The sequence below is a fragment of the Penicillium subrubescens genome (genome assembly GCF_028828155.1).
Source record: "Penicillium subrubescens strain IBT 31985 chromosome Unknown utg000009l_segment0_segment0, whole genome shotgun sequence".
NCBI lineage: Eukaryota > Fungi > Ascomycota > Eurotiomycetes > Eurotiales > Aspergillaceae > Penicillium > Penicillium subrubescens.
The window spans coordinates 314,622-326,812 of NW_026643159.1; the positions used below are offsets into that span (position 1 = coordinate 314,622).

At 47.0% G+C, this 12,191-nt stretch overlaps 3 protein-coding genes across 3 annotated transcripts; 2 read left to right on the forward strand and 1 right to left on the reverse strand.

The window, feature by feature from the left end:
• Positions 1–1,155: 1,155 nt before the first annotated feature.
• N7473_011181 (MFS general substrate transporter) lies at positions 1,156–2,882 on the reverse strand (the record flags this gene model as incomplete). The annotated part of the gene is made up of 4 exons (XM_057157120.1): positions 1,156–1,497; positions 1,562–1,649; positions 1,705–2,589; positions 2,650–2,882. 4 exons carry the CDS (start codon positions 2,880–2,882, stop codon positions 1,156–1,158), a joined length of 1,548 nt encoding a protein of 515 aa, XP_057004242.1.
• A 3,233-nt stretch (positions 2,883–6,115) lies between these two features.
• N7473_011182 (uncharacterized protein) lies at positions 6,116–8,098 on the forward strand (the record flags this gene model as incomplete). The annotated part of the gene is made up of 2 exons (XM_057157121.1): positions 6,116–6,337; positions 6,390–8,098. Exons 1-2 carry the CDS (start codon positions 6,217–6,219, stop codon positions 8,096–8,098), a joined length of 1,830 nt encoding a protein of 609 aa, XP_057004243.1. The 5' UTR covers positions 6,116–6,216.
• A 3,290-nt stretch (positions 8,099–11,388) lies between these two features.
• N7473_011183 (ankyrin repeat domain-containing protein) lies at positions 11,389–12,171 on the forward strand (the record flags this gene model as incomplete). Its single annotated transcript, XM_057157122.1, has 1 exon — positions 11,389–12,171. One exon carries the CDS (start codon positions 11,389–11,391, stop codon positions 12,169–12,171), a length of 783 nt encoding a protein of 260 aa, XP_057004244.1.
• Between the last annotated feature and the right edge of the window lie 20 nt (positions 12,172–12,191).

Here is a 12,191-nt window from a genome sequence, read left to right on the forward strand (position 1 = left end):
TACTATGGCGCAAACAATGCAAATAAAGTTCTTTCCTCATTGTGGCCCCTCCTTTCATGATCGTCAAGTAAGCCAAGTGCTCGTTTCATGGCTGATTGACGGTGTTTAACAGAGCCGGAAATGACCCCGGTTGAACCATGATCAATATGAAATACCCATATCAAATGACGATGACGTTAAAGACTTTTACCAATACGAAATATGTAATTTGTTATATGCCACTCATTTTTGGTCCAGCGATGCTGTAGTTATGGTGTTTGATGCTCCATAAGGGTCAGATCAATTTCCTACTGACCGTCATTCCCGATAATTATGCTACCAATGAAGCGGTTGTACTATCATCGGTCAGAAATAACGAGAGAACACTTGAATCTTTGGTTTTCAACAGCAGCCAATTTTGGAAGAAGTCAGCGGGAAATTAGCGTCCGAATATACCCATACCATTCAAAAGCATGGTTTTAAAATAGGCTTGCGACTTCTCGTGGCTGAATATATTATTGTAAGCATAGCGAGGGGGCATGACCGCAACACTCACTTACTGCATACCAGGAGATGAAATTTGAAACCCGGAGACATAGACCAGGACGCTGGCAGAAAAGGAGCGAAAGAAAATCTCCGCATCACGCCCTTCACTATGCCCGGTTCGTTGATAGACAGTGCTACTTCGCTAACCCATCTACAGGTGATGCAAAGCGACGAATCCACTTGGATCTTGAAATGTACTGGTACGGACTTCAACGAAGAAACGTGCCACTTTTAAGGCATGCACGTCGCCACTTTATTCAGCATGCATACCAGTCTTGGCCGATGGTTTCCGCGCAAGTCATCCGGATGCTGTTCCATGATCCGAGATTTGTTCTCCTTGGAGAGCTGAAAGAATATGCTGTGAGAGTGGCAAGAGACTATATTTGTCGGAGAGGACGAGGCTCTAGCCGACTGACGAAGCTGTGTTGTGATAGGATTGCTATGTGGAAGCAGCGTGAATTTTATCTGATGCTGCAGGAAGAGCTCGCACAGACCTGGGTTACTGGAAAGTATGGGGCACATCGCCCAGCTAATACGTGGCATCGCTACGAAGAAAGGTATCGCTCGGATTTGGCTGGCATTGATACTTGCAATGATAGATTCTAAAGTGGATCGACTCTTGTGGTTTCCCTACACTGCCGAAATTTTCAAAAGACCCCCCAAGTCACGAGGTGAAGAGCACATCACAGGAATCTGTAGTCTTTCACTCATATCGGGAGCACGTTCGGCATATCTGCTCCGGGCACGTAAAGAGGCTCCTTTCTTCCGCAGTACCCATGGAACAGGGGCTAAGCATACCAATGCCACTGCGCAGGCAGTCATTGTCCAGGCAAATCCAATACTGTCAATTAACTGCACGGTAAACAATGGAAAGACGGACGAAAATAGATAGCGCATGGCGACATCAACCGCGAGAGCGGAGGCGCCAAGTTCGGCCCCGTAGACCACGTTTTTGTATAATGGATAAGTCAGCTACGACACACAATCCTGTTAGCAGCTATTTTTTTGAGTGGAGGGCGGAAGGCGGAGACATTACCTGTGACAACGCAAACCCTAACCCATAGAGAACACCTGCAAGAAGGGGACAGATCCAGTGAATTGAAGGGCGTGCGGTCCAGGCGAGCCTAAAATCAGTGTCAGCACATTGAGGCGAAAATGTGTCTCGCCAATACGGCTCACCATAGTAGGCTAACTGGTAGCAATATAGCCGACAGCATAGCACCGACGAGGTGGTCTTCCGGCGATGACTGGTCTGGGGCACGTTTCCGGCTATCAAGTATGGCGAGCACAGGTGCAGCGAGCAGCGTTCCGATCAGTAACGGCAGAAATGATAACCCGACTTGATAGGAGGAAAAGTGGTAGGTCCGCTCGAGAATGACTGGATACCCAGCGTAGAGGATGAAAACGACGACCTGGCTCATTGTGACCACGGCGGCCGTGGGTAGGATGATGGGTTCAAACCAAAGCAGCTCGAACGGGCGGCGACATGCAGACCCAAAGGCATTTCGCAGACCACACCGCGGGCCCTTTCGCGATCGACGTTGGATTTCTGGGCCAAAAGTCTCTGGCACGAACAGCATGCCTGCAGCGCAGGCCCCAACAAGGATAGCCGTCAGCCAGAATGACGATCGCCAGCCATGTACGGCCACAATGGACTCTCCCACCAAAGGGCCAATGGTTGGCGCTGCTGCGCCTCCTAGGCCATACATCACGAACAGAGGAACACCCAGTCGGTCTCCGGGCATTTGCCACAGATCATTCAGAACTCCCGCAAATACGCTCACCGATGGTGATCCCACCACGCCGGCTAACGCGCGACAAACAGCGATGGTGCGAAAATTCGACGCCGATGCCCCCACGATGGTGAAAATGAAGTGTAGCAGCAGCGACGTTTTGTACAAGTACTGTCTCCCAAACTCCTCTGAGAGAGCCGAAGTAAATATTGGGCCAATAACAAAGCCCAGAGCATACAGTGTGACGGGCAGGATGGCCAACGTTTTCCCGATTCGAAACTCTCCCATAATGCCTGGTATACTGGCGATATAGATTGATGTAGCCAGCGTTCTTTGTACATTTCAAGTTAGCGAGGAAGATTGAAGACCCGCACCAAAACTGCTCACTCACATTACCAAGAAACATAGGATGGCTCCAATGGATACTGCTACCTTTTGGCAAAGCGGCCAATTTCGAGCACTGTCACCCACGCTGGCAAGATTCGATTGAACACTTGCATCATTGCGTGTTTGATGAAAGACCTTCTCTGTCGTCGCACCTATCGTGATACTGCTGGTGACGCTGCTGGGCGATGACGGATCCTTGTCCAATACAAAGCCTTGATGCATCTCCGGATAGGGCATTGTTTGCTCACTTTAGAAAGCAGGTGACTAAATTGGGATTTGGGTATGTTCTAGCCAGTTGAATTGTTGACAGAAGGCCAGCTTGTGTTGGAGGATTTGCAGTTTAAGTATCTATCTTGGATGAGGGTGTGGACCTGGATCAGGATTCATCGAAAAGAATTCTAATGAGTTTCTTGTGAAATAATTTGGCATAATTTGCTAATATCATTGGTATGGTCGCAGGACCCTGGGCTTGATATTGCCCTGCATCCCATTCAAATTATTAAGATCTATTCGTCAACAGTGAGTACTAGAGCATGCGTTATACACTTCCTGCAGTCAACATTTCGATCCAGACTATCCCCTAGAAGGCGAATCGGTACGCATGCTACATTATGCATCGGAGATACCCACGATTCCGTTAATTTCTTCGACCAAAGCTACGAATTGTCGAGTTGGATCCTAGTCACCCCGGAGCTACAGGGATGGATCGGTTCTTCGCGACTGAGGACGTTCTAATTTATCAAAAAACCGATCACATTGAGTTGAATCCGGGGATTCTTAGGAAAAGATCACTCATGCGGTACTTTCAAAGAAAAGGGAACTGGTGACCTCCGCATCTCGCAAGCATGCCTGCCGTTCTAGGGCTCAGCGAAGACGTAAACTGGGTCCCAGCGCTAAACAAGGCCATATTGGCGGATCGAAATAGCTATTTTTGGCAGAATATTAATCGTTTCGTATTATTCACAATTAACAATGCTAAAAGCGCGGAAAGGAAGAAGCAACGAACAGCGAGGGCTGAATGCATTCTGGATGGATTGGGTATTGTTGGCCGCCGGGGTTCTGTAGAGAGACTATCATAAAGTATACAAAAGGCGCCGACTTTGTGTCGAGACTGCGTCCTGAATGCGACATATAGCGACGTGAGTATGCTGATAATGAGCACACAAAAAAGTTCATTCTGGACCTCGTCTTTCCAAGTCTGACGGAAGGAATAGACCAAAACACCTCTTTATGTTAGTTGGAAATAAGTTTCTTCGAAAATTTCTCGCCTCAGCCGAGCACCATGCCATTCACTCAATGATTATAGAGTATAGTCCAAAGAAGACGTCGTTCTCAAAGAAGCGGTGCTAGTACAGACATTTCTGAGCGATGTATTTCCAGATTTGGAATCCGGGGAGAGTGCATGCGAGATGCGTTCGAGATATCACGGTCGTTTAGGTCCTACTGTGTGCCGAGGAGATTGGCGTCTAAATCGGGTAAATGATTCAATGGTCATCATGTCTCTCCAATGAACTCCAATTAAAGGATTATCGACACTTTTTCCTGCTGTTGTATCGTACTCCCATTTTTTGGAATGTTTGATAGTAGAAAAGGAAATTTAGATCGGTTATCCATGAGTGATGAGTATACGTAGCCTCTAATTTTAGTCACTAGGTTTGATGTCTAATCAATTTAGTGACTTTATCCATAAATGGAAGAGCTAGGCAAACGAAGATCAAAGCACCCACGTATATCCTATAACTCTGAATATTATTAGGCAACGAGATGCGGCACCCACCTACTGCTCTGTTTTCGCTTTACACAATGCCAAAGACTGAACCAAGAAAACGCTACAATTTGCGACTCTCCCGACCCCCTCCGCCTCGTACGCCCACGAGCCTACAGGGTAGTCAGCATGCACCTAAAGCAACGGATGAATCTGTGACAACAGCGTCCGGCAGGAGGAGGGGGAGACCGCGCAAGGCACAGAGGCCCGAGCCTCAGCCGATGGAGACTAGCGAGGATGAAACCTCACCGATAGAGGGCCGCTCCCAGGAGCAACCAATCGTCCTCGATCAACCGACAAGCGAAGAACAACCGATAGTTTTCGACCATCAACCGACACTCCAGTTCTCGACCGAGCACGACAACTTTCAGTGCTCTGCAGGACGCACTTTCACAAAGTCGCTCACTCCTTGTGAAGATGAGACGATGCCGAAAATCGAACTTATGGCATTGGGCCGACTATCCGATACGCAAATTGTCAATTCTTTGGAAAGCCTACTCAAATTCGCAACTCAAATTCAAAAGATATTGAATACGGGACTGGATCCGGCTCTAGATGAATTGATTTTTGCACTTTCGGGAACACTGAATAATACAAGCCCAATGATAAAGACATGTCGAGGAAAAAGGCGTACATAGAGAGGGTGTCATGTCAATTGCCTCCCATATCTCAAATATTCCTGTACACAACCAAGACTAAGGCATAGCTTTCCATAGCTATTTACTTTGTATTGTTGGTGACTGGCATTGTGCGATGCGTGATCAGCTGAGTTGGTGAAGTAGTCTGAACGTTGATTACGTTCGCAATTCAAATATGTTTAGTCAAGCTCCAATGTAGACTAAGCTCAGGCTCAATGTGATGTCTATCCATCTAGTATCTTACTCTGAAACAAACATATTTCGTCATCTCTTCCGATTGAGAAATCCGTGCGAAGTAGCGGCTGATGAAATCCCGAATCTCTTAAACCACGTCATCTGAATTCGAGACACTTTCATATACTCCTCTGAGGTATTTTAACAAGGTGCGCACTACATAGGAGCCATACTACCCAGTATAGAGAGACTTTATTCCCGGATAATACAGTCCAGGACAAAAGTCACGAGCTCTATATTGACTCGCTAGGTACTTATAAGCTAACCAGGGGAATCCAACTTCATACTCCCTTCTTCAATTTACCCGTATTTTGGCTGAATGGCGCCACCTCGGTTGTCAACAAGACGTTGTAAAACCGTATCTGTTACTATGCGCTCTAGCGAATGAAGATCAGGCGGAAATAACCCGAACAGGATGAATTGAATTGATTGGTTAATAAACTACAAAATTGAGTATGGGCGAGAACACGTTGAGTTGTTCTCGCTAAACCAGGACGAAAGCTCGCTAAACAGGCAAGTGGTCCCTACGAAATCATGGAAAACGTTGATCATTCATACCGACTTGACTTACCGGACTGTATTCGTGTGGATACGAGTAGAAATGATTCTGTGTCAGATGCTGGGTTTTATGTCCCGTAACGAGACCTTTCAAAGTTCCAGATATTGACTGGAGGAGCTATTGTACTGCGGAATACTTTTCGATAACCTATTCTCCTCTCCTGCAACGCAGAATTTACTGGGACCTAATCTAAGGGCTTCTATTCGGCCATTTTTCTTAGACAACGCAACTCAGTTTTCGTTTTGGGCAGGCAGGTTTTTTGACCTAATTCTACCTTTTCTGAATTAGTGCGATCCGTGCAATACAGGAATTTAGTTCGCCTTCCTCCCCTCTCCGTTTTCTCTTTTCCCCATTCCTCCACTGCCCAAGACAAACATGGAAGAAGCCTTTGAATCTCTGACCGCGAGGAAGATCCATGAACTGCTAGTGCTTTGTGGGATTGGTGGCTGTAATGATGAGCCTATCAAAGAGCATATTCTTGCCATTTCGAACTTTAGTGAGCTCTCGGATCGCAGCTTGGGGAGACACTGTTTACTGACGCATTGAAGTCCGTGATCAATGGCTGCGGTTAGGACGTACGGATGCACCGCCGAGACTGACACCGCGACGAAGCCCGACCCCCGCCACAGCGGCGAATGAATTTTCGACATCAGATACACGATGCAGACCGGACTACATAGGACCAGAGTCTACGAAGAAGAAAAGGAGATGCAACAATAAAGCCAAGGGTGGGGCAGATAATAACGTGCAAAAGGAAAAAGATACTGTGGCGACTCAGGAAAGCGGCACGCCTGTCCCGCGTCCCTCGATGACTGAGGAACCGGCGGTCATTGGCCCCTACCTCCAGCTCGAGTCGCCCCTGTCAGTCCTATTTTCTGAAGGTCTTTATCTCAACCAGCCAGGCGCCGCAACGGACACGCCCACGCCCAGGATGAAAACGGTCGTGAAAAGGGTGCCGGGTAGTATCCTGGAGAATATACTCATCAATTGCGTACGGTTGAACGATGCACTTGGAAGGTACGGGCAACGATCTGCACAAACTACCGTGACGACTAGCGTCAAGGCTATCCAAAGCTTTGTCGATGAAATTGTGCAGCTAGACTACCCCGATGCCATCCAAGCGATCAAGCAAGAAAACGCCATTTCAGCCAGCAAAAATGTCCAGACTCGGTACAACGAAACTGCGTATTGGGAGATCATAAAGAAAGGTGCAGACCTCCTGGATCAAAAGAGTCTGCCAACTCCTAAAGGGCCTCTCGATGAGTTCACAGTGGCCGAGAAGGTCGCAACCGAGCGCTTCATGAGAGAAGCGGGTTATGGCCTCAGCCTTGCTAACCAGCGACAGTGCCGCCTTTTCTGGAGGAGGCTTTTCGAGATGCGGCAAGCGGGTGTTGACAAGATCCTCCTGTATCGGACAAAGGAGTTCGATCGCTTTTGCAAAAGTTATCCGTCAGATGCTGGAGCGTCCCTGGTAGAACTGGTTCGGCTCTGGGAAAATACGTACGGTTTGCAGATCAAACAGCTGGAAAATCGGGTAACTCGTGAGAGTATGGGCGACTTCACGGGAAGATTGTGGCTGGGTCAAACCAATCTCGCGGAGAGATTGAAGATTCCAGAAGCTGCGTGGAACAATGCGAGTAACCCGTGGTTTTCCAATGAGGAAGCAATCACTTTCCAATCAAGTGGGCCGCACGAGCCGTCGTTCGCAAAGTTTGGTGGGTTCCTTGACTTACATCCAGGTGCAGAGGCGATGAGAAACAAGTCTATATTTGTCACTATACTACCTGACGAAAATAATTTCTTTTCTGTTTGCCCCATCATTTCCGTCCAGGAAGGAGATTTTCTTGGAGTCTTTGCTGGGAAAATTCGCTACTCGGGCCGCTGCGACGCCACATATGGTGTTCCAGGCCCCGAAGGTCTCTGGTTAGATTATTCTACAGTCACTGGGGCACTCAATCTGATGGGTGTATCTCGCCCTGGAGGCGACGCGAACGTACGGCTTGATTGGGAGCTCATTAACGAGAGGAAAGAAGGAAAGCCGTTTTTGTTGTGGAGAGTGGCAGTTCGGGCTCTCCGAGCGATTAAACCCTTTGAGGAGATTGTTCGAACGGCTCCACGGAAAGAACAGTACCTTTTGCATCAGTCAGCAGCTTGTGCAGAAAGGGGATTCAGGAAAGTGAGAGGTAGCAGCACGCACGCATTACCAGATCAACAGCTTCAAACAGATCTCGAAGCCTCACTCCAACCAGAGGTGTAAGACCAAGTCGGAGGATTTTTTTCTAATCATAGCTCTGAATACAAAACATCATCTCGATCGAGATAAGAACAATAACTCGTCCCCGCACGCTCCCGATCCGCCACTTCCACTGTTGCTCTACTTGTTCCGCAACTGCAAGTTTTTTGTAAATAGGTTGTGGCCTTGCTAGATTGGAATGCCTCGACTCTTCACACTACCAGCCTTGTTCAGCGTAGTAAGAGTTTCGAAAAGCCATTTCTGCGCTGTTCTGTGTTATTTGACCATAGCGCAAGAGAGCTGTATCAAAGACCTAACGTGGCGTCTCTATGCAATATACATTCTACAGGGTTTAGCGTGATATATCCAGTACTAGAAAAGCCTATAAACGTGCATGTAGCCTTGAGTTTAAGTAGTCGCATTCTTGGGGTTTGTTGTCGAATTGAGGTGATCTTGAGCTAGCAAAGTGACGATTTTTATTTCGTACAGTTAATTTGAAGCTACGACGTGTATATGAGGTGCGGAAATACAGCGGTGTGCCGAAACTTGACAAAGATACGTTCACCGTAGTTGAAGATAAATTTATCGAACAACAATATTATTCGTAAATTCAGACTGCCTAGGTTATCGTCTGTCTCTGAAATTAAATAGCATTCAATTTTACCATGAAAACATAGGATGCTGGTCAAGTGTGACTCCGTGAACAAGGAAGGGCCTGCGAGAACAAAAAATACACCACCGAACTATAATCACAGCCCACTCCACCATTATGATATACCTAGCACTTATATGTTATAACGACATTCAAAAACAATAACTGAACAATGTTCTTCAAGGCCCTAGCGCTGTATTTCATCCTCAGTGTTTCCTATATCATCAGTGCAAGACCTTGTTCGCCGGCACCCACTGCTCGAATTTTATTTACGCTTTCTAGCTTGAGGAGCGTTTTTTGCTTCGAGGTTGCGCTGGGCCTCGATTATATCTTCGTAGCTCATAACTTTAGCATTGCCTACCTTGCGTGCTGGTTCCGATGTTCGACTTCGCTTTTCATTATTCTGAGCCAACAGTCGCTCTTGGTCTTTACGAAGAAGTGCACGGCCCGCAAATGCCTTCTCCGCTGCATAGGCCAGACGGTTGAAGAGAAGCTTAGAATCCTCGTCCTACCCACGAGCTTCATTTTGCACCCACGAGCTTCTTTTTGCACCTTACGACACAGCAATTTTATACCGTCAGCCGTGATGGGTGTTTGTGGTGTTTGTAACAGCTCTTCACTGTTATGGTAATGGGCCACTTTAGCAAAATTCCTCCCGTTGGAGCAACTGACTCCTGGACGCGGCAGAATGTCCTTCAGTACCCGGTCAGGGTTCTAAGGAAATAATCCAGTTTGAGACCAGCCCGCGTTCATGTTACGGGGCGTCACAGCAGAGTTTCGTGCCCGGCTATAAATGGAAGTGAAATGCTCCAACCGCACAGCATTAGCTCCACCCCGATAGAAGAGCCCTGCTTGTTCCCGATATGCGGTCTTCAATGCACTGAAAACTACCACGCTATATGGCTGAAGCTTATGCGAAGTTTGCGATGGAAGTCGATAGGGGCAAGACAGGACTTCGAGACCTCGAGGGACTCATGCACAGCAAACCCGTCGCTGATCAAAAGGCGCGGCCGCTGACCAGCTCGAGCCTTGGTTTGAGGGTCAAAAACATGCTGGATCCAGTACAGGTTGATGGAGCTGTCTGTGTATCCGTTCTTTGAACAGGCGAAATGCCATCCGGGAGTGGGGTAAGTGGTCCAATTACTACGGTGGGTAAAAGCAGGCCAAACGACCCGGGGATTCAGGGACCTACCATCTGCCGACAGGCATTCAACGGTAGTAACCATTTTCCGTTTTACAGAAGCACCACAATATTTACACATCTCCTCCCGCCCGACTAACACCTTGAGAACACCCAAAACGCTCAGGATGACGCCTGTCTCGTCCATGTTATAAACATTCTCAGCGAGGATCGCCGGATTGACCAGCTCCGTCTTGACTAGCTGTAAAATCTTACTTTGGGGCCGCGCTGCTATTTGTTGGCACTATGCGCAATGGTTCTTTTTCTTCCCAAATCAGATATGCAGACACGTCGGTGCAATGTTTACGGCCAGAGAAGCTGGAAGATTGTTTGTTTGCCAGGACCCATTGCGTATAGGTTCCGATTAATTCCATCGAAGTTGTATCCTACTTTCTATTCACGTAGACGAGACTGGGTCTCTGCACTTTCACAATGCCTGTATGATTTCTTTTGGTCCGCCAGCGCCGGAATTCGTCGTAGAAGACCGTTTCCCATTGCCTCGCTTTTTCCCATCCTAGATTGTTTAGATAAAAGGTGCTATAGTACCACAGCTGTAGATATTTAGTGTCTTTTGTACCTAAGCTATTACATTCTATGGGTAGCTGAACATAACTGCAGACAGACATATTCTGAAATATGAGTCCGACATGATTTAAGGCTGATGAGATCTAATATTTGATTACAGTTACGTTTCAGCACAGAGAGATAAGTAATCTTCGAATTCATGTGGCTTTGCACGCTTTAGACTTGATGTCAAGAAAATATGTTTGATATAAGCTAATTCCGTTTGGGGGCACCGCTCTACCAAATGGGCGGAAATAGAGTGGGAATCACTCTAACACGTCTCAGGACGGATTATACTAAGTCTGCAGTTGGGGGTGTTCATCAGGCACGAGAATAAGGTGGTGTGCCGAAATTTCACATAGAAAAACTGAAGATAGTTTCGGGATTTTGACGGCGTTGCCGTGGCTCTCACGAAGTGCTTTTTGGACAAATACAGCCATTCCTTAGAATTGAGTGTAGGCGACGGCCACATGAAACTCCTCTACAGTACCACTCAAACGTATAGACATTGGACCATGCCGACTGGACTAAAACTTTGTAAGTTAATTAAAGTGTCTGGAAATTTCGCTGTCCGTAGTCATATTAGCCGTGTCCGTAAATAGCTGACTACACGTAAAACAAAATCTCAACATGCATAGAAAGATTCTGTGTCACTATTTTAACCCCAAAATTATTTTAGAAACACAGGAAACACGACTGTAGACGAGAAATCGGCAATATTATTTTTAGATCGGATCTGCAGTGCTGATCGGGCAAACAGGTGCCATATGCGGATTTAGTAATTCATTTTGAAACAGAACGGTTTTATCTATTGTCGAACGGATAATGATTGATGACTATTTAATATATTGCCGTAGCTTAACCTCCGCTCTTGTTCTTCAGTGCCTCAGACACGAATCTGAATACCTTCGATCAACCATGGTCTCCCATCTATCATCATTGTCCCAGGAAGAGGTGCAAGCATTCAGCTCTGAGTTGATTCGAGCCATGAATGAGAACAACAAATCGAAATTTGACTGTTTACTCTCAAATACCGCGTATGGCGTGTCTGGATACGACCATTACGGCCGCCTTCCTCTCACATGCGCCGTGCAGCACAATCGCAGCGATTATGTCAAGGCCCTGCTCGATCGCAATGCCAATGTCAACCGCCCATCACTAGAACCATTATATAAGGGCTTCACACCTCTTTTTTGGGCAGTGGCCAAAGGGAGTGAAGAGGTTACGAAACTCCTTCTCGATGCAGGAGCATCAGTAGATTCGCTCAGTGACAACCGCACGCCACTCTTCTTGGCTGTCCAATACAAAGACCCGAAGAAGATCGAACTTTTACTTCGTTATCACGCTAATCCTCATGCTGTATGCGCCTGGAGGCGCGGGTATTTCGAATCACCTTTCTCGCTCGCTATAAGGCTACGCTTCGCTGAGGCAAGTAGTCTCTTACTAGAGGCACAGTTCCACCATCTAGTATCGTCATTGAACCGATCTACGACAGATAAAATCAGTATCCACAAAAACTCAGTGCTGCTAATGCAAGAGAGGCTTGAGACTTTAGCCAAACGGGCCTCCGAGGAGAGTCCTCTAGAGGTGGAAAGAACGAAAATTGAAAAGACAGCTCCAATCATCCATAGAGGTATCCCGAGTTTTGATTGGACGGTAGACATCAAGGCTGAAGTTGAGCATTGGAACTTTATAGTCTAGACTATAAACTTGATTTGGAT